Source organism: Oculina patagonica, chromosome 12 (assembly GCF_052425735.1).
Source record: "Oculina patagonica isolate OP01 chromosome 12, crgOcupat, whole genome shotgun sequence".
NCBI lineage: Eukaryota > Metazoa > Cnidaria > Anthozoa > Scleractinia > Oculinidae > Oculina > Oculina patagonica.
In genome coordinates, this window is record NC_135769.1 from 7232590 (window position 1) to 7259797 (window position 27208).

Here is a 27208-nt window from a genome sequence, read left to right on the forward strand (position 1 = left end):
GACGACAAAGTCAAAGCGGTACTTTTCATAAGAAATTTTATTTCAAACACTTAACAAAAAATTATTTATTGCTGCAATTACGGTATCTTTGAGCACAAGATTCCATTTACCGTCGTCGGTTTGGTTTGTTTTTTGGTCGCCGTTCCGGTTTTCCCCGGCGTGCCAAGCGCTCACGGGCAAGTTGGATTTCTTTCTCACGCTCCTTTTGCCATTTGATCTTTAGTCTGCAAAATAAAATAAAAAAAAGGGTTTGAGATGGCGAAGGAATTAAGTCAGTTATACGACATAAGCACATGAGGCTACGTTGGCCCCTTACATTCCTTTTTTGTTGGCGATCTATTGAGAAAACCATTTCAAGATCTTTAATTATTGGAGGAATGTTTTGATAATCAGCTCGCGTATTTCAAAATAGGTGTGGGCAGATCTTTTTATTTACATTTTAAGTGTAAAAAAGTCTATTTCAATGTCCTTACTTTTCTGTCATAACTCGTTTATACCAAATGAACCATTTTGTGGTAAAATACAGAGCGACCGCACAACAAGCGGCCAGGCAGACTCGTGTCACCAAGTGCAGTGCGCTCTCCCACGTCCAGTTTGATGTAACATTCTTAAATTTTATCCAATATTCTAGAATGATAAAATAGAGAAATAGAGTAAGTAATGTGCATGATAGTTTCTGCTAATAATATTTAACTTTCTTTGTTTTTAACTAATTGGGAGCAAATCCGAAACCAAACATGGCTTGTCTTAGGCGAGGCTTCTCGATCTTGGCACTGCTTACCCGTTTCCGGCTTCGATCGAGTTTTTTGTTTTTATTCATACTTGTGCCTTTACGACACTTCAATGACTACATTGACCACAATGTGCATTCCCACAGGAGTATTAGATTCCTATGAAGCCAAAGGTAGTAAAACGGTTAAGTCTGCGGCCAAGTGGCCCATACCACCGGAGCTTATTCCGGTTTCTGTAACGTTAGGCGTCCCGGAGTATTTCTACATTCTCTAGATGGGATGCTAGTCCATCACAGGGTTTTCTCCCAGCATTAAATTTTCCAGTACCAGTTTATATTTCTTGCTTAAGAACACTATACAATGACTCCGGCCAGGGCTCGAACCCGAACCGGTCGATATGGAGTCCAGCGCATTAGGCCACCGAGTCTCCTACTCTAAAGCTAAAACTCACCGTTTTTCGTTTCATTTCCGGTAACCGTGGCAACGATGCCTGTTCGCGTCCGTGTCCGTGAACGTGACAGATTCGCTCTTTCCAAACCCTTTGCGCCAAACGGAACTCCTGTTAGAACCTGCAACGATTGTAAATAGTGTATTGATTGACTGATCGCGACTGACTGACTGACTGACTGACTGATTGACTGACTGACTGACTGACTGACTGACTGACTGACTGACTGACTGACTGACTGACTGACTGACTGACTGACTGACTGACTGACTAAATGACTGACTGACTGACTGACTGACTGACTGACTGACTGACTGACTGACTGACTGACTGACTGACTGACTTTTTGTATTTTATTTTATTTTTTTTGTTTGGGGTGGGGGGGGGGTGTTTTCTTTTGTTTTAGGGGGGGGGGGGGGGGCAGAAAAGGGGGGGGGGGGGGGGGGGGGGGGGGGGAATCTCGGAATCATCTCGTATACCTGAGAAAGACTAGTATAAATCATCTACTTACATCATCAACGAGCGGAGACTGTTGCTTGTGGGTAACTGGGTTTGTGATCCTCTTTAGAAATGATTTCACACGGCAAGTTTTATTTTTCCAAGTAGATGATCGTTTGTCTTGTTCTGAGCTGGTTGGATGGATATGTGAGGTATTTTGAACAGTATTTAGTTGTCGAGGAAGATGAGTTGTGAAGTTAATTTCCGGTAAAGACGTCTTCTTGAAGAATTGTTGCGGTAAGCTGTCTAGCTTTTTCTCCTCGATATTTGATTTTTTCTGCAGAATAAAATATAATAAAGAATAAATAAATTGGATTCCATTTACGAACCCTAAATGCATGATTAGTCTCAAATACTTTTCAAACAAAAAAATGCATAGTAAGAGTTTGGGCTAGGGTTTTTTATGTTTTTTTTGTTGTGCAAGTAAATCAATTTTGCTATTCTTACATTTGAATAGAATTCGAGGTCCCTTTGTAAATTATGGACCGATTAATGTCTTACATACGGACGTAAAAAGAAGATCGATATTTATTTTTTTTATAATTTTTTTTGTTAGAATTCGGAGAATAAACTTGAGTTATGAGGGCCGTACTGTAAAATGAGGTCTTTTATTTGACTTATTTTTTTTTTTTTTTTTAACTGCGCGCGTACTTGAAAGTTTTAATAAATCGATAGAACTGAACAACATATACTTACTTGACGTTTAAAAAGATATCTTGCCGAGACGTCTGTAGTGTTCTCTGCCACCTTCAGCGTGACCATTACATTGATCGAAGACAAATTTATTTCAATGACTCCAGGGCTCTGTTGGCTTAGATCATCATCGATCGTGATCCTTTTAATCACTCCTTTTGAAAAAAAAAAAAAAAAAAAAAAAAAAAACAAGTATAAATTAAAATTGTGAGTCGGATGGAGAGACGCGAGTCTCTTCCCAAACGGGCGGGAAATAAAGTTAGGTCCGCATGGCGTGCACATTTGTGTAAAATCGCAGTCTTCTTCCACAACAATTTTAACATTCGAAAAAAATTGCGCGATATGGCGTAGCATTGAAATTTCATTTTATTTTTTGTAATGGTTTTTTTTTCTGGTGACCGTTTGTATTTGATTGAGAACGCGCAGAAAACGGATCAAAGCACAAAGTGGTGCAATCTGAATTGTGAAGCGCGCGCAAATGTCAGAGGCTAATATCCATAGCAACAAGAACAGATGAAATAAACAAAATATCTTAAAGGCATGTTTGAAGGATTTTGAAAATGAAACCTGACGTTCATCAACTTCATGAACATCTCAAGATGATTTAAACTTAGCAGCTTAAGTTTGCGTAAAGAATTAAAAAATCAACTAGGAAATTAGTCTGCTCACAAGTTTTCTCTCCGCGTCTTGTTTGCTACAAATGTTTGCAGCTGATCGGGCGTCAAACTTTTTTAAGCGCGAAACGTAGATACAGAAAAAAAAACCAGAAAATAAATCTTACCTTCTCCGCTGATGATATTGCTGCAAGTAACCGAATGGCTAGTTACGAAAGTAACGAGAAAGCATATGAGTACAAACGTTTTCATTTTTCCCTTGTCGAAAGATACGATTCCCATCGTGTCGCGACTAATTCAGTCTGAAGTAAAAACCTGACGCAATAATTGAAAATGTCGTCGATGGACATTCTACCGCGCGCGCTGGTATGCCACGTGCGCGAGCAAGGATCTTGTCGACAATGGAAGAATATGAAAGGCCAAGAAATGCTTGAATATTTTTTTTAATTTTTAATGTTCTAACCCGTCCTGCACTTTTTAGGACAATCGAAAAGCGGGTGAGAATAACCGCAATTAAAAGACATTGTTAAGTTTATTGTGTCTTGATTTTTTCGCTGAAAACAATGTGGAGCTCACGTACGACCAACTGAACTAAGTTGTGATTTCGATGACTTGCGAGACTAGTTTTTCAAGCCTTTATTCTTACTGCGCTCTTACTGCTCTAAACATGTTCTGAAGACGATAGGGTTAATTTTTATCTGTATACTGAAACGGTACAATAAGGGAAGTTATAGAGCTTATTTAGATGACATGTTACTACTACTTGACATTCCTGCCTGCAGGAAGTTGGTCATCCGACTTGTTAGTGTTCTTATTTTTCCATGGTCGGACGAATCATGCTCAGTGCTCTCTTCATCAGAGTCACTGTCGTCACTGGCGAAAAAACTGTCTTTCTTTTAATTCTTAGGAGGCTCTGGTAGTAAGCTGGCATCATTACTTAAATTAGTTGGCTCGTTATTTTCGCTTGGAACTTTTTTATGACTTTCAATGAATTCAAATTGACTGGTTTCAAGACAGACGGTTCAGACAGAGTGCCTGCCCTGTCTATTGCGTTATCTTGTCTTACATTTCGTTGTCTCGCGGATTTGGAGCGAGGTAAGAAAACTGCACTGATTTGACGTTGGTAGTTTGTAATATGACTTTGGATGCGTGTAAAAATCTGCTGTCCACTAAGAAACCCTATGGTTGCTTCTTCAACTGATGTGCCAAACATATAAGCATATTCATTCAAAAAGTGTCCTGATTTTCAACCCGGGAAATAGTGACAAGTCCTAGATGTTGGCTTTGATGAAGCTGAGAGACTTCTTCAGAAATTCGAAAGATTTCAAAAACTTATTGGGTACAGATCCTTCAGAGCCATCAGTGGTAGCCTTATGTGAGCATACTTTCAAGTAATATCTTCATTCCTTGGTCGATGGTATGACAAGGGTCATACCATCGCGGGCTTTTTCTAGAATGAATGTCAAAAGCCCTGACAAGTGTCTGTAAATTGTTGTTTCTTAGTTCGCAAATACACACGCATGTTCTGAAGAGTTTCGGCTTTAAACTGTTGTACACAAATATTATTGACCTCAAATTAAGGACATTCAAGGCTTTTCAGACATAACTGGGGCTTTCCACAAGTTGCTCGGCAACTTTTTGGCAACTGTTCATGATTCGAACAACTTTTTTTCCCTTCGAGCAACTTTTTTCCTTTTGAGCAACTTGTTGCAATTTGAGAAATTTCCAGACCGAAGATCACCGAAGATTAACCGAGTGTTGTTCAAAGTCAATACGAACGTTTCCGAAGATTAACGAAGTTTGCCGAAGACTTTCGAGGAACATCTAATGACGTTTAAACTTTCGGCTCATTCTGCATTAAAACGTTACAAACTCGTCAGCAAACATGACGTCATCGATATCTTCACGATTTTTCTCAGTTAAGAAATCTTTGTTATTTAACAAATTTTCCCGTTATTTAGATACTTCTTTTGCTGAAAAATTGCATAAAAATGGCTTAGAAATTTACCCTTAAAGGGAAATTATTATATATTTAGGGAAATGCTCTTGATTAGAAGATGCGTTTTAGATGTTTGGAGCAACTTTCGAGCAACTTTTATTATCAGAAGCAACTTATTCGGATTTTTGGAGCAACTTTTTGAGAAATTACGGGCAACTTTTTGGGAAATCTCGAGCAACTTGTGGAAAGCCCTAGACATGACTCAAACTCAGGAAATTAGCAGATAACTCGAACCCATATCAATTTCCCTTGAAGGTTCGAGTGATCGGGATTTAGGTAGTTTACTGACCGTTTAGAAAAAATTTCCGGAAATTCCGGGTGGGATGTAAATGGCACACGACTTTTCGATTCGTTTCACCGGAAACTTCCCAATAGAAATTCGTGTTCATTTTACAGATTTCTCGTCTTTCTTACTAGTCCCAAGCTTTTTTTCACAGCCGGCTTGGCTCCTCAACTAAAATGGAGGGTCTGTCAGTCTTATGTAAGTTCTTCACAGGTGAGTTTTCAGAGTTTAATGGAGTGCTCCAGCTCTACTCAGGTATTTGCAGCAGATTAACAGAATTTACTGCATCACAATAAATGGTTGGTGAAATTTGTGACTGAAGCCAAGCATTCTTTGGGCAAAGCAAGTATATTAAATTCAGCGATCGAATATGCTGGCAAAGAAGACAAAGAACATTCAACATAGCATTACTAGTGTGGCACAGGTAGCGTCTCATGAAAGTTGTAGCCGCTGCAAGCATCATCTTTTGAATTTATCAGACTTTCCTCGCCAACTATTAAAGAACTTAATGACTTCATACATCATCAACATGAGTATAAACATCTTTCGCGGACGATTCGAAGGGACTATCAGAAACTGAACAGAGAGGAGCCTGTAAACGAATGAGACCCGTCTAATGGAACGCGCTCTTTCCGATTGGAAATTTCCAACGAAAATTTTCCGAAATTTCTTGTAAATGGTAAACGCCCTCAATCAACTGTGTTCCACTCCATTTTCGTCCCAAGCCCCTTTTGCGTCTCTGAGCCGTCAGGGCCTTGGCACGACAAACGAAGGGCTCTGGAAACACGGGGGTCTCTAGACGCATTCAACATGGATGTTCAACAACTGTTTAAAAATCTCAGAAAGGAAGCTGAATGCCCGTTGTGCCTAGAAACAGTCAACGAGCCCAAGACACTACCATGCTTGCATTCGTTCTGTTTACACTGCCTCGACAAACTGGCAGGCTTCGCAAGAAGACAACTACAAACGACGATCAAATGCCCAGTTTGTCTGGCTCTCTTCCAAATCCCCGAAGGAGACACATTCCTTGGTTTGCCCACATCATTTCATCTCAACCGATTAGTGGATATTCTAGCTCTAAAAGATGGCAACCCAGAGGCTCAGAGATGCAGTAGTTGTGAAGAGAACAACACCGTTACTTGCTACTGTTTTGTTTGTCAGAGCTTTCTTTGTTCAGCTTGCCTTGAAGCGCATCAGCGATTGAAGACCACAAGAGGTCACCGCAATGTTTTGATCGAGAAGTTGCAAGCACAAGACGTCGAAGAGTTGATCCAACGGCCGGTCATGTGTGCAGAGAAATATCACCAAAACGAAGCATTGGAATATTTTTGTGAAGATTGCAAGGCCTGTATTTGCATGAAGTGTGGATTTGTAAATCACAATCGACACACTATGGTGGACATTCAACAAGCCGCTGAAGAACGAAAGATTCAAATTACGGAGGTCGTAGACAAAGCAAAGGCACAAGTCGATGTTGTTGAAAGAAAAATATACACTCAAACCGAGCTAATGAAGGAAAGTGACGACGAAACGCGTGCAGTTCACAATAAAATCACAGCAACTGTGGACGAATTTGTGAGAATCTTGAGGGAACATGAAACGGCTTTGAAGACGAAGTTAGGTCGAGCTAATCAAGCGCAACGACGAAATCACGCCACACGTCTGGAAAACTTTCAGTTAATCGTTTCCCAGTTGAATGGTTTTGTAGAATGCGGAGAAGGTATCTTACAAAGAAGCAACGCCTCTGAAATTCTACAAGCAGGGGAAACTGTAAATGGTCACTTTGAAGAACTTCTGAGTGCATCACAGACAAAAATTTACAGGCCTCATCACTTCAGTTATATTCTAAATAAAGAAACTAAACAAGTCCTAAATGCTTTAAAACTTTCGGGCCCGGGTCAAGTTGTCAGTGCAAGTCTCACAGATCCTTTGCGATCGGTAGCTGAAAGAAAAGGTTCGGAGACAATTAAATCAGGTACCGAAACGAACTTTACAGTCACGACAAGAGATTCAGACGGAAATCGGTGTTATAATAAAAAAGATCAAGTGACCGTGAAGATCCGCTCCCCATCAGGAGAGGAGGAGGAAAATAACATTAAAGATTTTAAAGACGGAAGTTACAACGTGCGCTACAAGCCAAAATGCATTGGCCAACATGACATAAGGATCGAGACAAAGGGAATGCCGCTGAACGGTAGTCCCTGGAGAGTTCAAGTAACACCACATAAATCAGTTTCAAAGCAGTTTCTTGGGCACGATAAGTTAAGTTTTCCTTGTAGCATTGCCCAAAACAAAAAAACTGGGAACGTTGCTGTGGCTGATTATGATAGCAAGAAAGTGCTGTTGTTTGACTCAGGTTTGAAGTACATAAGAACTACAGTGGACATGGGTCCAAAACGAAAACCACGATCGGTGGCATTCACGAAATTTTGTAATGTCATTGTCGTTGCTGAAGAGTCGCACGACTCAAGTAAAATCTCCGTATTTACTGAGGATGGACAGTTCATTATGCACATGATTAAGCACGTGATAAATCCATGCAGTGTGTCTGTTAGGGCTGATGGCAAAATAATAGTGTGTGACTCGGGTGACATATCAGTCAAGGTCCTCTCCCCTGACGGGACAGAATTGTTGCAGTCAGTCAGAGTGCCATACTATGACGCATTCCCGTGGTTTGCTGTTCACCATCAGAAGAAGTATTTCGTGTCATATCGCATGGCTGACTGTGTAAAGGTGTTCAATGAAGAAGGGGTGCCATTATATGATGTCGGACAGTTTACCAGCCCTGCTGGTCTTGCTATCGACAAGTTTAACCAGTTGGTCGTGTGCGACACTGAAGACGCTGTAAACTGCAGTAGAGTTCGAGTCTTCACGCTTGATGGAAAATTGGTTAGCTGGTTAGCCCTTGACTTTGACAGTTGTTTTTGCGCTGTTGCTGTAACTGAAAATGGCGACGTCCTGGTTTCTGATGTAAAGAAAGGCTCTATTGAAGTTCTCCAAAAAGCTACAAATGCTCAATAAGGTTTTAACTGAGCCTCGGTCAAGTTTCCTAACCCGGTAAAAAATTAGTAACGTTACTTAGTATGAGAACTCATTAGTTTCTGTAGCCTGTGAAAGCCTCCTCTTTTTCTGCTCTCGCAGGTTTTAGTAACTTGCTACGGTAATATCTTGTCCAAATAAATAGAAAGGAATCGATTAGATGAATTGGATTGGATTGGACGCTCGGCAGAGAGTCAAATGGAATTTCCCCTCGCGCGTATTTCGTCTACGCGCCCCCCAAAACTTGCGTCTTAAAGTTTTCTTTATGTTGAAAAGTCTGCCACTCTCTGGGAAGGTTTGTGGAGAAGTAGGAATTTTCTTCGTAATTTTCCTTTTCTCGCACGTGCGTTTGCCAATTGTTTTGCTAGTTTGTTGTCGTTTCTTCTCGCGTCGTCGTTTGCCTTTTTGAAATTTTCCTTACATTTTACCATGCAGGCAGAAAACAAAAATATAAAATAGCGGTCTACATCTTATTCCCGAAACAGCTGTCCACGGTTGCAACCCAACTTTGTCGGTTTTAGTCGTATTCAATGGTGTCTCGCAAAGTCTACTTTTCATATAGTAACAGCCTTGCTATATTATTTGTTATGTGATTCCATCTTCGTAGGTCAAAATTAACGTTGCAAAAAAGAGAGTAAAAATAAACACTGATCACTACGACAAAACGATCGTTCCCTGGCAAAACATCCTATTGTTGGCAACATTTATAAATTTATAAATCTTTTATTTTAACTGAAAACAATTGTAAATATTTTATTAACAAGGTAATGGCAATATTTTTTATTTTTTTAAAGCAATAGTTAAAAATAAAATCAGCCTAAATGGCGCCATTTTATAAACAATAAACTGTAGTTTTTCATTTGCGTTCCATATTCAACAAAGTGATTAAAGTATAGCAAAGGCTACTTGTTAGCAATAATTGGAATGATCTCTGTGAAATCACAAAACAAGTCAATTTTTGAAAAGAAAGTGTACCGTTCCCTGGGTCGTAGTTGCGTTCGCAAAACAACCTTAAATCAATTGTTTTATGCAAGAAAAAAAGTGTTTTCAGGGTCCTTTTTCCCGCGATAAACCCAAACAACCCTCTAAAGTTTGACCCAGCACGGGTTCTCTGCACGTCATGTCAGGCGACCGGGATTCGTAGTGGGGTGTATGCATCGGCGAAAATAATCAGCTAGCGAAGTGAGCCGATTGGATAATCTGATAGACGGTCAAAGACGAGCGCGCCTCGGTCTGCGAGATCCTCCTACCCAGACCGCGCTCGGCTTGGCGATTTTTTTTTCTTTATACAGGCTATGCACTGAGGGTCCTGTTCGCAGGCTAATATACTTTCGGTGTACAGTCAACTCTCTCTAAGACGGACACCGTCGGGACCGGCCCCAACTGTCCGTCTTATAGAGGTGTCCGCCTTATAGAGAGTCGAGGTAACGGCGGTGACACCAGAAATTTTGAGACGATAAAGCTAAACGGCTATGCACAACGAATACACGTCTGTTTTAGTCACTTACGTTAGCAAAACCTATAAAGTGGAACAAAAATAATATCAGAGATTCAACTTGTTTGTTAATAACAAACGGTGATACTGTAAGTAAGTAGAAAACTAAATCTACAAGTTCGATTCAAGCAGAGAAGTAATGCGTTTTAGCGGATTGTTTTTGGTAAATTTGGTGTTCTAAAGGCGCTGACCTGCTATGCTATATGTCGATAACAAGTTTTGAAGTATTATTCACGAAAAAATAACTTTTAGTGCCTGTCCGTTGGCGGTTTCAAAGTGTCCGTTGTCCGTCTTAGAGAGGTGTCCGTCTTACAGAGAGTTTTCTTACAGTAGGTGGGGTCAGGAAACACCCTGGAACAGACTCGCAACAGGCATCGTGTGACAGCCCAAAATCGCTCATCGAATTGACATTAAGTTAAGTGGAGGTTTGAGCAAGAGAACTCGTTTCCCTGTTTCCTTTTCATAAAAACTAGGGCGTTAATAATTACGATCCGCAAAGGCAAAGCTACACTCTTCTTAAAGAATTTTATTTCAAACGCTTAACACAAAATTTATCTATTCCTCAAATTACAGTATATCCAAGCATAAGGTTCCATTCACAGACGTCGGCAACGGTTGGTTTGTTTTTTGGTCGCCGTTCCGGTTTTCCCCGGCGTGCCAAGCGCTCACGGCCAAGTTGGATTTCTTTCTCGCGCTCCTTTTGCCATTTGATCTTCAATCTGCAAAATAATACTTTCTGCTAACAATATTTTAACTCCTTTGCTTTCAACAATTTGGGAGCAAATCCCAAACTAAACATGGCTTGTCTTAGGCGTGGCTTTTCGTTCTTAGCAGAGCTTGCTCGTTTCCGGCTTCGATCGAGTTTTTATTCATACTTGTGCCTCTACGACACTTCAAAAACCACATTGACCACAATGTGCATTCCCAGCTGAGAGGAGCTGAGAGTTATTAGGATTCCTATAAACGGATAAAGTCTGGGTAAAGCAAAGTAACCCGTACGGCAGGAGCTTATCCCGTTTTCTGTAGCATTATCAAAGCGACCAGAAGTATTTCTACTTGCCCCTGGATGGGATGCTAGTCCATCGCAGGGTTACCCCCAGCATTAATTCACCAGTACCCATTTAAACAGCTGGGTGGAGAGAGGCACTATGAGAGTAAATTGTCTTGCCCAAGAATACAACACAGTGACCCCAGCCAGCGCTCGACCCCGGACCGCTCGTTTCGGAGTCCATCCAGCGCGCTAGGCCACCGCGCCTCCCACTCTGAAACTAAAGCTCACCGTTTTCTGTTGCATTTCCGATAACCATGGTAACGATGCGTGTTCGCGTCCGTGTTCGTGAACGGGACAGATCCGCTCTTTCCAAAACCTTTGCACTGAACGGAGTTCCTGCTAAAACCTGCAACGACGATAATGATTGATTGATTGATTGATTGATCGATTGATCCATCGATCTTGATCTCTGAGATTGTTTGTTTTCTGACCGAGTTTTGATGTTTGAGGGTTAGGGGATGGAGCGGAATAAAAATTTCTTTTCTTTTTCCAAGGATTTTACCTTGTAAAAGTACAAAAAAAAACCTGAGTGGGGATAGGGCCGGTGAAACTAGTCATGCATTTTTCTTGGGGCACCGGGGGAGGGGGGGGGGGGGAATCTAAAAGATGAATTACAAAAACAATGTAACATCATTATGGCTCGTATAACTGGGTAAAACTAGAATAAATCACCTACTTACATCATCAAATAGCGGAGACTGTTGCTTGTGGGTAACTGAGGTTGTGATCCTCTTCAGAAATGATTCCACACGGCAAGTTTCATTTTTCCAAGCAGATGATCGTTTGTCAAGTTTTGAGCTGATTGGATGGGTATGTGAGGTATTTTGAACAGTAGTAGTCGAGGAAGATGAGCTGTGAAGTTGATTTCCGGTAGAAACGTCTTCTTGAAGAATTGTTGCGGTACGACGTCAAGCTTTTTCTCCTCGATATTGGATTTTTTCTGTGGAATTAAATATAATAAAGAATAAATACACTGGATTCCATTTACGAACCCTAAATGATTAGTCTAAAGTACTTTTCAAACAAAAAAGTTTGGGCTAACAGTTTCGCTCGTTATAATCTTAGCTTCACGCTTTTTTAGAGTAAAAAGTAAATCAATTTTGCTATTCTTCCGTTTGAATAGAGTTCAAGGAACCTTCTGTAAAATACGGACCGAATAATGTCTTAAATACCAACGTAAAAATAAGATCAATTATAAATATGTTAATAATATCTTTCGTTCTAGAGAAACTAATTTCAGAGAATAAACTTGAATTAAGGGGGCCGTTCTGCAAAATGAGGTTCTTGCGCGTACTTGAAAGTTATAATAAATCGATAGAACTGAACCACATAGACTATACTTACTTGACGTTTAAAAAGATATCTTGCCGAGACATTTGTTGTGTTCTCTGCTGGATTCATCTTCAGCGTGACCATTACATTGATCGAAGACAAATTTATTTCAATGACTCCAGGGACCTGTTGGCTTAGATCATCATCGATCGTAATCCTCTTAAACACTCCTTTAGAAAAAAAAAGTATAAATAAAAATTGTGAGTCGGGTGGAAAGATCGAAGTCACTTCCCAAACGGGCGGGAAATAAAGCTAGGTCCGCATGGCGTGCAAATTTGTGTGTTTTATAAAATCGCAGCCTTCTTTGACAACAATTTTAACATTCGAAATAATTGAACGGTATAGCGTAACATTGAAATTTCATTTTATCTCTTATTATCGTATTTTTTTTTCAGGTGAAGGTTTCTATTTGATTGAGAACGCGCAGAAAATGGATCAAACCACAAAGTGATGTAATTTCAATTGTGCAGCGCGCGCAAATGTCAGAGGCTATTAAAAATATCCATAGCAACAAGAACAGATGAAAAGAAACAAAATGCCGTGAAGCCAAGTTTGAAGAATTTTGAAAGTGAGACCTAACGTTCATCAACTTTATGAACATCTCAAGATGATTTAAACTTAGCAGCTTAATTTTGCGTAAAGAATTAAGAAATCAACTAGGAAATTAGTCTGCTCAAAATCTTTCTCTCCGCGTCTTGTTTGCTACAAATGTTTGCAGCTGATCGGGCGTCAAAATGTTTTTTTCCAGCCCGAAACGTAGATATAGAAAAACAAAACAGAAAATAAATCTTACCTTCCTTGTTGATGTTATTGCTGCAAGCAGCCGTATGGCAAGTTGCGCTGGTAACGAGAAAGCATATGAGTACAAACGTTTTCATTTTTCCCTTGTCGAATGATACGATTTCCATCGTGTCGCGACTGTTTCAGTCTGAAGAAAAAACCTGACGCAATAGTTGAAAATGTCGTCGATGGACATTCTACCGCGCGCACTGACTTTCCATCTGCGCGAGCAAGGATTGTGTCTCCAATAAATGAATATGAAGAGCCAAGAAATGCTTGAAGATTTATTTGAAAAATTTGATGTTGTAGCAGTTAACAGTGGTCAACGAAGGAGTACGTTTTCTTATCTCGGCGAATGTCAGAAAAATTCAAAAACACACAGGGAAATTTTTCTCGTTCTGCACATTGTCGGATGGCCGAATAGCGGAGACATCCCTAGAGTTTATTATTTATTTATATTTCAGATATTTTGTAACCATGGAAGAGATAATAATGTGGAGCTAACACATGGGGGTTTAAAATGTAGGTAAAATGGCAGTATAAAAACAATAAGCTAGATTGTCTTTGTTAGTAAACAAATTTTGAGCATTGATTGGAATGCAGAGGTGATGGAGTCTTTTTGCAATTTTTTTCTTTGTAAAAAGTTTCGTTTTTTCTTTTTTTTTTCTACATTCTGAATTTTTTAGAGATCTTATGAAGCCAATCGGGAAAAAAATAATAACCAGAAAAACATCGAAATGAGATTGCATCTTATCTGGCGCGCATTTGATCTGTATTACAAATTTACATTGCAAATTATTTCAGGGGCACATGGGACGCAAATAATTATTCATGCTTAGTTCAGTTTGCCGTCACCTTCGTTTGTTGCACCGTTTATGTCGCTGTAAAAAAGTAACCTTGCAACGCTAAGTTTGTAAAACAGAATGCTACAATGTTATAACGAGAAGGCGAAGGTTCCTCCTGACCAGTAATGAAGCGAAACAACGACATATCCAACTTAAACTGACGACATGGCGCAAATGCAAGATACACGTGGTTCGTCTTAATTTGGCTGTTTTGTCTTCGTAAAATCTTTTCAGGTTGGTGGAATTTTAAAAATACTATTTACTCGGTCAATACGCGTTATTTTATAGATTTTTTTATCATGCTCGAGAGGAAATATTGGTGGCTTTTCGTTGAAGCTGTATGCACTCGCTAACTGAATTACTGCTCGTGAGCCCAAGATGAATGTTCTTAGATGAAACGAAAAAATATATATTTTATTTCATGACCGGATCGTGACTAACTTAATATTAACACTCCAGATGTTAAAATATTTGGGATAGTAAACACTATAGTTTAAGGCTGATTTTTGAGCCAAGGTTTACTTGTAGCCGGGGCCGGGGGGGGGGGGGGGAAATCGCGATTTATCATTTGAAATCGCCTTGCTTTTTAGGAGAAGTTTAATTTCTTTTTAAAATTTGTTGGCTTGTTACGCAAAAAACGGACATAGTTGTTCTCTGCACAGAGAGGGATCTTGAGTGGTTTAGGAGGGTCTGAATGGGGTGCTGGAATTTCAGCTATCAGTTAAATTTTCGGCTATTTCTCAGCTATCAGTAAATTTTGCAGATCTAGTCAGATCTCAGATATCATTAATAAGACGTGTTATTTCTAAGCTGACCCATCTTATAGTCATTTGATTTGAAATTAATTTCTGTTTTTTCCTTTGTTAGGCATAACCAGAGGATAAGGAAAGTCTGCAATTTCCAGCGTGCAACAAACATCAAACATCGAGTTTGTACACTATGGAACTCTTGCTGGTCTTTCATGGTACGTATTAAAATTAAGAATTACTCTTCTTTGAACCTCTTGAAGTATCCAGCTTATAGTTGTAATAGAATGCACCCTGACGTAAACTGAAGAAGACCAAACTATCCGCATATTGTTGAATGACAAAATTAACAGGGTCCCAAATGCGTTTAAAGCCTTAGGGCTTCAGGGTTCTGGGACCCTCTTACCCCCCCCCCCCCCAAAAAAAAAGGGATTCGTGACCTGTGGCAAACGTTTTTGAGGGCTCCACCCTCTACAGGTTTCAAACGAAAATTACGCACAGTTAACCCTAAAGTCTTGTTAATTTCCATGGAGAAAAGTTTTTTAGGAAGGTCATCTTCCATAGCAAGTATTTCGTACATCTCTTTATAAATAGAAGCGAACTGTTTACAGTTGGCCCGAGGGTGGGGTGGTCCCCTTGGTGAACGGTCACTCGCTTTGAAGGTCAGAGAGGGGGGATGAGCCTTTATTATTTTATGAAAACAGTATAATTTTATGAGAGCATTGTGACTTGATTGTTGCCTGGCATACCAGGGACACGACGGGCAATATATAGCATGCGCGACACCAGGAGGGCAAACTTTTGGCCCGGTTAGCAGGGACAACTTTTAACAGACATGGCTCGGGGGAAGAAGAGGGGGGAGGGGTGCGGAGGGGATGAGGCTGAGGGGGTACCTTTTCCTACTAGGACCGATTTTTCTTCATATAAACTGGCTCTATGCAGCTCTATGCAACAACAGTTCAAACGTCCATTAGACACAGCTTGTTTTGCTGACTTTGTTTTTCCTTTCTCTAGTTATATGGTGTGATGCATTCATTATCAGGACTGATCGCTAATCGTCACGATATCGTCATAATGGTAAGTTTACAAACTTATTTTCCATTTATTTGTTTAAAGCGATTTTCGATTGAATAATGTAAACCAAAACCATAGTTATCATTCTGGCCAATCACAATGGATACAGGCAATCCAACAAGCAACACCCGATTCGCGCTTAATCAACCGCATATAAGCGAATCGAATTATCATCAAATTACCGCATGCAAACGGATAAAGTAGGCCCTATTCACCTATCGAGAATTTGAAGAGGCCAGGTTTCTAAGTCGACTATTTCTCCACAAGAAATTTTTCCTTTCCGGACATTTATGCCTCCTCGACGTGATTTTCGAGCTAAAAAGAAGGTAACTGTTTCCATTGTAAAGGAGGTAAAGCAGGAAAAAGGACAATGGTAAGTGTTCCTTTTCGTTATGCTGTGCCTCTTCAACAGCAGGCTTCGCTGTCAACCTCTTCTGTGACATCTAGTTTAGATGATGTTGCCAGTATTGCAGATGAGAATTTTGTCGACGACGAAACGTGGTCTGATTTACAAGAAGATTCTACCAAGAAGAAACGGAAGTTTCGGAGAGTTCGTCTAAGATCAATTAAAGCTCAAGGCCTACCGCGACAGAAAGGCAAGACTTGCTGCTTCTTGGCTTTATGTCAGGCAAGAACTTGTTTCAGCCCTTTTGGGAAGGATGCTTCCGTGGCCCTGGGCAGTTTATGTGAAGAACACAGAAACTGTTCATGCTGGAGGATCCCTACACCATCCAGTAATTTGGAAGGTTTGTGCTTTGTACCCTTCCACTGCATAATTAAAATAGGCCTATAACATTTTTGCTTTAAGCCAGGTTCATTACTTGTTAAAATAATAACAAGTGCCAAGCATAATACATGAAATAGCTTAGTTTCAGTCTTCACTATTTTGATAAAAAACCCTAAATTACATTTTCTCATTGGCAAATATAACGGAGAAGAACATCTAAACACTACATTTATGGTCAGTCTTGTCTAAATCACTACAAAAATTAAGAAAGTTTAGTTTTAAAAGTTTTCAGACTACTGCAGTTTCGATAGTTCTTTGGGAAGTCATTCCATTCCTTCGGCAGCAGCGTACATGAATGTGGACTGGCCCATAGAGTTTTAGTTCAGGGAGATGAAGTTCTCTGTTATCTCTCAATACCTTGCTTCGGAGGTCGGATCTTAATACAAAGTAGCCTTGCAGTTGCCTGGGACTACAAGGCTACTTGTACTGCTCTTGAACATGGTGTGATTTATTCATTTTTCCTGTTTTTGTTCAGGATGGCAGATACCGTCCTTACACATTTAATGATTGTGTCTGGTGGACATCCCACAATGCTGATCATGGATATATCTGAAATTACAGCAATAGGTGTTACTGGTAAGGAAAAAATAGTTAATACAGTAAACTACTTGGTAACCTGTTCTTACATTGTTACATCATAGCTAAAAACTGATCAGCTCTTGTGCTTTTATAACAAAAGGGCCTGCCATTAGAGACTTGCCCACATAGGAGTGGGCCCTTAAAACAATAGTAGCGCCACTACTGTATAGACTTTACTTTAAACTATTTTAATGGCCTTTTTTAGTCTTGATGTGATTTGGTTTTCAAAGGAGGGTCTATTATACTCTGGCAATCTGGCGGTTTTAGTCTATTTTGAGCGTCAGTCTGCAGGCGCATTCTTTCTTTTCTGGCAGTCTACAGTCAAGAAATTTATGGCGTTTTTCGGTCTGAGCAGAAAATAAAAGAAATTGGCAGTCTATGAAGAAAAAAAATTGCAGTCTGCGGACTGATGACCCCCTATAATATACCCTCTCAATGCCGGAGTATGATTTGATTTCCCATAATATACTTAGTGTGCGATATATTGCTTTCTATGGAAATGGTCTGAAGTGATTACATTTTATTATTATTATTATTATTATTATTATTATTATTATTATTATTTTTATTGATTATTGAGGCACTATTTTCTGCATTAATGCCTATAATGTTCAACGTCTTAAACACTTCCCTTTTGCAGGACAGTGTGTTATTTGATAGTCAAGTGTTACAACCATGCATTAGCCAGAAGCTGTCACCCTGGTTAGAAATGGCTTCTGGCCATCCTCTCCCAAGCAGCCTCAAGTTGCCTTTGATCGAGGTTTGATGAGTGCTTCCTTTTTCTCTTTCTGGAGTGCAAGGTATCACAATATATTTATGACGCACTCTGGTGGCTGGCACCATCACTTTCTAAAGCTTATGTAAGTCAGTAATGCAATATTTTTAACATTTTTTATGTGTTTTCAAGTACCGGTATTATAATGATAATTTTATAATGATGATATACCTTTAGAAAAAATCTTTATTTGTGCTGCAATGGTCAATTGTTTTTTGTTGTTGTATGTAAGATCCACTTTAATTGATGCTCTATTGTTTGCAGGTCAAAGATGCTTACAGAATTATTGTTGGTGAAATTGCTTTGGAGAGTTAAGTTTTTTGAACAGCATCATGAGCTATCTCTCCAATTTCAGCAGTTCCTTTGGTGAAGAACATGAATGTCCTGCTGTCCCAAGGTTTTCTTCAATTTCTTGTAATATTATGGGATATGTTAGTTTACATGTTTATCTTTCAGACAATATTTTGGTTTTATTATGTTCTGTGTTTTAAGCCACTGTGTTGGTTACATGTATTATCATGATATCCTTCATTTATATCATTCTGTACATGTATTTTCATTTGGTTTCCATCAAAGTGTTCATGTAATTCGCTTTTTTCACGATCCCATAATACATCTTGTTTACCCCCCAAAATATGTATATTTTCATTGATGCCTTGTTTGGATGTGTAAGGAAATGTAGTGCTGGCACCAGTCATCGTCATCATCATCATAACCTTTATTTAAACACAATAGGGGTTTAAAGCACAATGCATCTGGGGTTGTGTATGAAACTAAATATTACTAGTGTATTACTAAGTATTACCAGTGCAAAGTACCCAATCATGGAGAGACAATGTTTATTTAGCAAGGCAAAATCGACTCATTTTTTATTTCTTACAACAAAAAGTCATCTTTCAAAGCACTGGTCAGTAGTTTTACTTTTATGTTCAAAATCATACTGCAGTATAGTCCATGGGGCTGTTGGAGTACAAATGGTAGTGATAAATTTTACATTATTTTATTGGTTACATTTACTTATACATTGTAATTTTTTGTTTGTAAGTTAATTATTCTTATGTCATCTCAAGTGGACTAATTTTACAGTTAACTCCGCCAAGAGTTTTGTTGTTTAGCGTGTGCATACTCTTGCCGGTCCCAAGCCCGGGTAATTAAAGGAGGAGGGGCTGTAATTCATTTAATTATTGTGTAAAGTACTATAGATTAATATGTATTTTTATGAAGTGCATGAATATCATTCAGACTATCTTGAAATAGTTTTTCTTTATACAAGGTTGCACAACTATCACCATGCCTTAGTCTTTAATTGTCATCATTTATCAATGTTTATATCTCATTATTTAGTGAATATTTATTTTTTTCAGAATGTGTTGTTCCAGAAAATGGCCATACATACAAATTATAGGGATTGGAAATTATATAATATTAAAATGAATATTAATTTGTTTCTATGAGTTTCCTCTACAGGTGATTATTTTATGGAAAGGGACTTCTTTTATTATTTCTTCTTATTTTGTAGAGTACAATCAGTTCCAAGCTACGGTCAAAAATTAAGTCCAAAAAATTGGATGAGACTGCCCCTGTTGGTGCTGGCTGCAGACATGAAGTTCATCTTAAATTTTTACTTATTTTTATTTAATTTTTTATTTATTTTCCTTGTTCTTTTGTTACTTCTTTCTTTTTTGCTTTCTTCCTTGCTTTTGGTAGGTCAGCTATAGTGGTAAAAGGCCGGAGGCCTTTGGTGGTCTTAGTGATGGTGAAGTAATGGAACGGCTGTGGTTATATTTTAGGCCAATAGGAAAAATGACTAAGTAGATGACTGCAGCCAATCGAGTAGATACCTTAATAGACTTTCTCATGCATTATGCAAAGAAGTCTATTTCAAATATTGATATGCTTATTATTGCCATCTGTCTACCTTTTGTGACATGGACAGTTTATTAGTAGCAGTCGAATGTGTTTTAAGGTTCCTTTTAAAAACGGTTATTTATCTACCTTTTTCAGGAGAACGTCTATGTGACCACTTGAAGGAAGCAAAGGAAACAAAAACAGAAACAGAGGCTCAACTGAACTTGCTTCTTCAAAAGCTAGCTGGAACAGGTTGTTACTAGTTTATTGAGATTAATGACAATAACCTTTTGATTGCCAGTGTTAACATTAGTTCAGTGTAATAATGTCAGTGCCTTATATCTAACCAACTTTATTCAAGCCATAAACAACAAGTTTCAGATATCACAATTGTTATTTTTTTAGGGTTATTTCTTTATACCAAATGAATCATCAATCATTTGATTCATTCATTTTATATCACGTTCTTTGCCTGTTTATTTTCTGTAGGGTTATTTTCTTGTTAATGATACAAGTGTCGTTTGCTTTTTTTCCTTTAGAAGACCATGTTCTGGCCAAAAGGCTTTCCAAACAAATTTCGCAATGCACAAAGGCTCTCAGAACTGCTGTGGACGAGTACAACAGGCTTGAGTGCAGCCCTCATTGACCATGGCCTCGCTTCATCTATGGTAGACGCCAACTGAAAAGTATTCCCACTAAGACGAGAGGGAGAAACGTTTTATTAAAATGAAGTTACTGTTTTTAGAGTCTCACCTAATAGAGTTGGAAAATTTTTTCCAGTCCCACATTCATGATGTTACTCTTCCAACCTTTTTATTTGATAGAGAAGATCTCCCATTAATCAGCGACTTGGAAACAGAAGAGGACAGTGCTGTCCTCCTTAGTCTTTCGGAAATAAGTGAACTCGTGAGAAAGCTCCTCGTGATATCTTTTGGGCTACATCTGGCGTAGCCGTTAATAAAGAAAGAAACTTGATTTTTTTTTTATTTTACAGTCTTGAATCTGTAACCTTTTACAATGCGTTACCCTCCACACGGTTATATCATGCCTCGCTCACTAGCGTCGCGGATACTTCGCCGGATATCCTAATAAGCAAAACAAAGTTTCAAAAAGTTAACATTCGAGTTATGGCCCCTACCGTGTTGCTGCCTCCGACTATGGTGGCGATTTGTCTAGTTCGCTTGTCGTGCCTTGTTAAGTATTGTGATTGGAAACATTCGTTTCCATTTCATCCAGATTAGGTGCCAAACCTTACTATGACCGAAACTTCCCAAGATAGAGACTTCAGTGACTTAACTAGCTCCCCACCACCTTATTTTTAGGCCAAACAAAGGCCCCTAGGTCCGAGAAAAAATATTTTCAAGATTTGCGGCCCCCCTTCTTATTCTAGGTTCTCGATGATCGGACCACCCACTTAACTGAAGGTCTAGATCCGCCACTGGACTTGAATCGATGATGCGAGTTAGGTGCCAAATTTCACCAACTTTGGACCAAACTGCAATGATGTTACGGAAAAGGGCCGAAACGGAAGACTATTTATTTTCCCATACAGTGAGAAATGAAGTTAAAGAGAAGATGCGGGTTAAGCACAATGTGTAGTGAGTGAGTGAGTGGACAAAGGGGAGTGAAAATAAGATGCGGCTTAGGTCCCAAACTTCACTTCATTTCAATTCTACCAAACTAAAGTGATTTCAGGGTTAATCAAAACTAAAACAAAATTCTCGAACGTGATTGGTTATCAACAGCCCGATTTGAGCACTAATAGGACAGCGTAGGCGTCATGCTTGTAATTGGAATGTGTAATAGGACAGTTTACGCGTCAGGAGGGAGGGCGGGAGGCAAGCGTGGCCGAGTGGGTTGGGGCGCTGGTGTTGTAATCTGTAGGTCCCCGGTTCAAGACCTGCCCTGGCCACTAGCTGGATTTGTTTCTCGGTTGTCCCGAGTTCAAATCCTCGACCACGCTTTGTATATAGCCAACTGGTCTGCCTCTTGCCAGTTGGGATTTTTAACCTTGTTATTTTCATTTAAATATTTGTTTCCTCTGTTTCAGTGGCATGCCTGTAAACTAGCTATCTCGTAGAGATTTGAAGCTAAGTGCATGACCACTATAAACACCATTTATATATTATATTATGCGTCATCAGTTGCGCGCGCTGTTGGTGTGAATTTTTGTTGAGAAAAGTGTTATGTTTTGGCAATATTCACAAAGATGTTTAGCCATTTTACCTTGTTTGTTTCTCAAATTTTGTCATAGTTTTGATTCGGGAGTCCGATTAGTTTAATCATTCGTATGATTACAGACCGAATTGTACGACACAAAGTCCTATTACCATTATAAATGAACAAAACTGCGGACTATTTCCCACACAGGGGATAAAGGTAATTCAACTTACCTTATTATAGGAAATTAACGATACATGTTATTAACGCGAATTCAAAAATTCGCTTTAATTTTATTGATGTTAATTAATATAAACACGTTTACTATAAGCATTTAACCAGAACTTTTCTTAAATTCGCGTTAATTTTATCACGCGTATATTTTGTTTGCGTTGTTAAAATGCTTCGTTATATTCCTATAATAAGGTAGGTCCCAAATTTCACTATTAAAGGGTCTACTAAACTAAAGTGATTTTACGGCAAATGAACGAAAAGGCGAACTAGCTTGTATTAGTTTACTTTAAAGATAGGTAAGAATTTAAGTCAGCATGTGTGCCTCGGTGACCCACTAGCCCAGAGATTTTCCCGGTTTCTGTAGCATAAAGTGGCTGCACCTACTTCCCTCTAGATGAGATGCTTATCTGATGCCGTCGTACCCCAACATATTGCGGGGTGAATGAAGGCACCAAGTTAAAACAAGTTTTCAATAAATAAGTAGTAAGTGCTTTTAAGAAGGTAGGGAATGATGCTGGACTTCGTTATATAAGAAAGTACGTGGAAAGTTGTTCAAGTTTTGTTGGGGAAGCGCGCACACTAACATCAAACATAGAATATGCACATGGCATTACTACTGCTAAATATCACGCATGTATGTATGACTTATTGGAGCTCTGGAGGCACAGGTGTACCTATAGTGGGTGTGATCATGATGCCGGGCCACGAGTCACCATCGTAAATTTTGACAAAGGTCCACCACTGTCGTGCCAAAGGGAATGATAGATAAAATTATATCAGCAAGTGTACATATACTGATGTGGGATGGATGCCTCGAATATTTTTCTAAACTTCGTATTTTGATGTTAGACACGTTATAGAAGGCACGTTATAACTTGGGTTTAGATACGGTTGATAAGCCAAATACTGATCTCGGTCGTAGTTCTTTTGTACATTGTCATTTTGTTCCATCCTTATTGAGCTAAAGTGTTAACCTATAAGTATTTGAGAGTTGTGGCTTGACCATGACCCGTCTAAAAAAAAGGGTCGATATACCCATGTTTCACACCTATTACTGTTAGATGGCAATGGATTTCACTGCGTATACTGTCTCTCGTGAACGCAGCCATATGAAATATATAATGCCCGTAACAAGCCTGTCTTGAAAGTGTTTTAGGCGATACATCTATTGCTGACATCCATAAATAAGTGAATATGCCCTACATAATTTCCCGTTCCTTTTATGCATGAAATCAGGTTAAAGGTATCAAAATATGTCCATCGTGAGGCCATAACGAAATTGACACACACGTAACGAAATTAGCACATGCCAAAATTACTGCAGAAAAGTTATAATTGTAATTATTTCAGACCTGATTTAACGGATTAAATTGGTGAAACTGTAAAAAAACAGTCATTGCTTCTATGAAAAAGTGTCCTGCTTATTGCGCTGAAGTTTAACGCGGTTATGGAATTGCTGACTCTCAATCTTCGCTATATTCGTTAGGTTTTGTTGTCGTGTCAGTATACATGCATCACGTAGCAAATCAACCACAAGTCACACAGCGTCCATCGTCGCCATCCCCGCACGATGCGGTGAGGGTAAAAGGCGGAATGAGTTTGCGGAATGGCATGTGGCATGAGTTGCGGAATGGCATAATTATGCGGAATGTAATTTACGCGGAATGATTCATTGACATAAATTATACTAAAAAGCGCGCCAAATTTTAAAAGAGAAGCCGCCCTGTTAAATACTGCTGGCTCAAACAATCAAGGACTGAACAGTATGGACGAGGAAACTTCCATAGAACATCGTTGTAAAGATCATTTCACCGTTCAAATCACCGATTTACGCCGAACAGAAGCAGAGAAATTATTTTCGCTATTTGCCGTGACGCTTCCGAGGACTTGAATTATTGACTAGCTGCGTGTGGGTAGTTCTGTTAACATGAATGAAAACTCTCGTCTATTTGCCTCAAAATACAGAACGATATTCGTTCTAAAGCTACGTACTTCAAGGCAAGACACACAACTGTCAAGTTCAACCAGGAGCCCATCAACTGGAGCCTTCATCTCCCATACTAACCCTTGGAGTCAACCCTTTCCCGTATTAATTTATTTTTAGAACTAATCTCCCGGGGTCTCTCGCGGGAGATTTCGCACCTCAGTCAATCATTTGTCGCATTCCGCTGTGGTTACGCAAGCTGTGTCATCTAAAACAATGGCGCAACGAGAAGGGAAGACTGCAGAATGTTGTTCCTTGTCGTCCTCTAAATTCAGTATTTCTTCGAAGGAAGACATCAAGTAATGCTATGACTAAAAAAACTGCGGGATTTTGTACAGGTCTGTCAAAAAAGTAAGAGCGATTGTTCGAATCGAAAGGCGGCGAGAACGATCTCGCAACTGTGAAATTACGAATATATTTTGAAAAGAGGATGGATAGGCGCAACAGATCGGTCAATATTATTTGCCGTGTAATTCTTCCGATAAGAAGGCAGCTTGATAAAAGCTTGATCGATTCTAATCGTTGTTGTGAACAATAAATTTTACTCAGGGTTGTAAACATTCACACCAAACGAACGTATCAATGGTATAAATTTATAAACAAGGTACGCACTTTGGCCTGTACCAAGTCCCTACAACACATTGCAAATCAAATTCTACAAGGCAATCAAAACTCTGAGTGACAATAATTCAGACAAGCGCTAGCTTGTGTACGCTTTAGGGTTGACAGGTTTGGTCCTTCGTGGCGAAGGCACTGGACAAACATTAGAATAAAAATCTAAACAGCCGTCCCGGCTAAACGACTCGTTCGGCTTTAGAATTCTCCAGATAGTACAGGCAAAGAGTTCTCTTTGGAAACATACAAAGCGAAAGAAATGTACGGGGATTAAAATAAGCGGATCACAAGGTCTCTAACCGAAGAAAGATGTAACATTCAGGCAGTTGGCCTGTACGGGTATAATTTTAAAATTGTAAGATGCGCAATATCTCACCTCTGCAACAGCGACTCAACGATCTCTGCTATAATTCCAGTTGCTGAACTTTAGAAGTAACAAACACATATCATTTTCCTGAGGTTTTATTCGAAGCATGATGATCTTATATTGGCTGGATCTTGGAGCATACGGATAGTCAAAATTTTCATCGAAGTCATCACGTTTATACTGTTCGTCGCCGTATCAAAGAACACGCGTTCGCCACAGCTCGGCCCATATTAAATTATTTCTGCTTTCGTTCGGGAATAGATCTTACAAATCCAGCGTCAAATCTCACAGTACTGTTTACGTCTAACACTGCATGTAATAAGTCCGTGCAAACCAGAAATCGGTAAGATTCAAAAAGCAACTGAAGCATATTACATCCCTGATTACATATTTCCGATCAACGCCATGACTAAACTGACTTCATTTTCATGGACAAAAAAGTGGTTTATTAATTAACTTTTAGTCGTTTAATATTCATTCACGAGTAAACGAGGCTCTCTCGGCTGTAAAATCAGGAAAGAAGCAAAAATTATAAAGGAAAACGGACAGGGAATGTGCGTACGACATTGGCCGCCATTTTTTTTTTACATCGTCGCCCTAGCTGCGCTGCATGTGGTCTGACCACAGGAGCAATGTTTTCGCGGGAAATGTGTTTCTAAAAATAAAAATATACGGGAAAGGGTTGACTCAAGGGTACAGTACGTATGGAGGCTCCAGTTGATGGGCTCCTGGTTCAACCCATTTGAAGAGAAGTTTTTAAAAAGACAACGCATTTAAATATAAAATGAAAGCAAGTGACGTGTTGTTAGTCGCCCGCGAAATAATGTGTGACCGTGTCACTGCCTTGTTCCAGGAATCGTTTCTTTCTAAATCAAAACTTGCTAGGGGTGGGAAAAAGCTAGTGGTTTCATTGAAGACAACTACTTTTGGTATATTTCTAGCTTTTTATTATAGCGATGAAAAGATCGTGACACGGCTTCTCCGCTGGTGTGACACTATTTACACCGCAGTGGATTTTATCGATGTGCGTCTCGTGATCTTTGCGGTAAAAGAAAATGTATGTTTAGCGTATGATTTTCTTTTCCTAAGAGAAAGCCAAGTATTCACAACAAGTAGGAAGTGATAATTACTCGCCGGATTCCTTATCTGCCTTATCGGTATTAAAACCTGCAATGCGAGCTAGATTTGAAATACGATAGCTTGTTTTTACCGTGCAGAAAGTTTCGCTCTACTCGATCGGCGGTCGGTTGCCGCTTTTTTAAGTTAATGTTCAAGTCTTCCACTGAGTTTATATAGTCTTCATAATGGGAGGCGAAAAGCTAGTCTCCTTCGCAGCCCGGCACTCGAGCCGAACCGGGAGCGTTGCGTCATTTCAGCCCGAGCGGCTGCGAAGGAGACTAACGAAAAGCAGGGCTAGTAGACTTCTAATGAAACAAATATGCCGTAGTGTTCGTAATCTCTCTGCTTTGTGCTTTGTACCCTCTACTTACTGAGGCTGTGATGACATCCGCCAAAACTCGACTTTCTGTCTCGATGTTTTGTTTAACTTATACAGTATTAATAACCGCTACATGAATATTAATACAAAGATGTATCCGAGGCATTTTTCGGTTTGTAGTATAAAGATCTACGGTCGGATGCTTTTCCGTCGCTGTTTTTATCTTTTGACTAAAAGCGATAAACGGTCCACAGAATGGGAAATCTTTAGCATTGGGGAAACACTGGTCGCCGAAATATTTTTCGTAGAATCCGTGAAGAACGCTATCTTCAATCGATTGTCATCATTAAGCCCGCAGTATTTAATAAAGCGTCTGCTCTTTAAAAATTGGCGCGCTCTTCAGTAAAATTTATGTCAATGAGTCATCCCGCGTAAATTACATTCCGCATAATTATGCCATTCCGCAAGTCATGCCACATGCCATTCCGCAAACTCATTCCGCCTTTTACCCTCACCGCGCACGATGATACTTAACTATTTCTTAAAATATTATTGTTCTAGTTCATTCATGGTTTTTACCGACTAGTTTCTTCTTAAAATTGTGCAAAAAGGTCTTTTTTCTGTCCTTTTCCAGACGTCGGTCTAGTAGTCAGGTTTAGCACACGACTTCGTTATAGCAATAAATTACCGTATTCCTCGTCAGTGTTTACAATTGTGTGTAAGGGCATACAGTTTTAAAGGTTATTTTTGGAGGCGAATTGATGTTCCTGCTGCCAAAAGATATAATAATAGC

At 39.4% G+C, this 27208-nt stretch overlaps 3 protein-coding genes and 1 long non-coding RNA gene across 6 annotated transcripts; 3 read left to right on the plus strand and 1 right to left on the minus strand.

Annotated features, from left to right (window-relative positions):
- Positions 1 to 19: 19 nt before the first annotated feature.
- LOC144631974 (uncharacterized) lies at positions 20 to 13125 on the minus strand. Of its 3 annotated transcripts, none has more exons than XM_078490561.1 (6): positions 12977 to 13125; positions 12196 to 12353; positions 1691 to 1954; positions 1183 to 1300; positions 474 to 627; positions 20 to 224 (listed from the first exon to the last, which is right to left on the minus strand). In XM_078490561.1, exons 1-6 carry the CDS (start codon positions 13089 to 13091, stop codon positions 107 to 109), a joined length of 927 nt encoding a protein of 308 aa, XP_078346687.1. In that variant the 5' UTR covers positions 13092 to 13125; the 3' UTR covers positions 20 to 106. The 3 variants fall into 3 exon arrangements, with proteins under 3 accessions (XP_078346687.1, XP_078346690.1, XP_078346689.1); XM_078490564.1 differs by lacking the exon at positions 12196 to 12353 and adding an exon at positions 2374 to 2525 and having other exon boundaries at positions 12977 to 13110; XM_078490563.1 differs by lacking the exons at positions 12196 to 12353; positions 12977 to 13125 and adding exons at positions 2374 to 2525; positions 3152 to 3309.
- Positions 6007 to 8984, plus strand: LOC144633042 (E3 ubiquitin-protein ligase TRIM71-like). The gene has a single exon (XM_078491814.1). The coding sequence runs from the start codon at positions 6077 to 6079 to the stop codon at positions 8285 to 8287; it is 2211 nt and encodes a 736-aa protein (XP_078347940.1). The 5' UTR covers positions 6007 to 6076; the 3' UTR covers positions 8288 to 8984.
- Positions 13126 to 15894: 2769 nt separating the features above from the next.
- On the plus strand, positions 15895 to 16967 carry LOC144631448 (uncharacterized). The gene is made up of 3 exons (XM_078489876.1): positions 15895 to 16001; positions 16076 to 16374; positions 16891 to 16967. The coding sequence occupies exons 1-3, from the start codon at positions 15919 to 15921 to the stop codon at positions 16917 to 16919; spliced, it is 411 nt and encodes a 136-aa protein (XP_078346002.1). The 5' UTR covers positions 15895 to 15918; the 3' UTR covers positions 16920 to 16967.
- A 1827-nt stretch (positions 16968 to 18794) lies between these two features.
- LOC144632138 (uncharacterized) lies at positions 18795 to 20603 on the plus strand. The gene is made up of 3 exons (XR_013566862.1): positions 18795 to 19659; positions 19773 to 19869; positions 20157 to 20603. It is a non-coding gene; the product is annotated as an uncharacterized LOC144632138 (long non-coding RNA).
- Positions 20604 to 27208: the final 6605 nt, after the last annotated feature.

What these genes read in the sequence shown, in the direction of transcription:
- LOC144631974 (XM_078490561.1), bottom strand. Translation starts at nt 13,091, where the DNA reads ATGGAAATCGTATCATTCGACAAGGGAAAAATGAAAACGTTTGTACTC. An exon ending in CGGAAATGAAACGAAAAACG is followed by an intron (nt 628 to 1,182) that starts GTGAGTTTTAGC and finishes TTATCATTCTAG; the next exon opens with AATATTGGATAAAATTTAAG. An exon ending in AAACGAGTTATGACAGAAAA is followed by an intron (nt 225 to 473) that starts GTAAGGACATTG and finishes TTTATTTTGCAG; the next exon opens with ACTAAAGATCAAATGGCAAA.
- LOC144631448 (XM_078489876.1), top strand. Translation starts at nt 15,919, where the DNA reads ATGCCTCCTCGACGTGATTTTCGAGCTAAAAAGAAGGTAACTGTTTCC. An exon ending in AAGCAGGAAAAAGGACAATG is followed by an intron (nt 16,002 to 16,075) that starts GTAAGTGTTCCT and finishes TGTGACATCTAG; the next exon opens with TTTAGATGATGTTGCCAGTA. An exon ending in ACCATCCAGTAATTTGGAAG is followed by an intron (nt 16,375 to 16,890) that starts GTTTGTGCTTTG and finishes GTTTTTGTTCAG; the next exon opens with GATGGCAGATACCGTCCTTA.
- LOC144633042 (XM_078491814.1), top strand. Translation starts at nt 6,077, where the DNA reads ATGGATGTTCAACAACTGTTTAAAAATCTCAGAAAGGAAGCTGAATGC.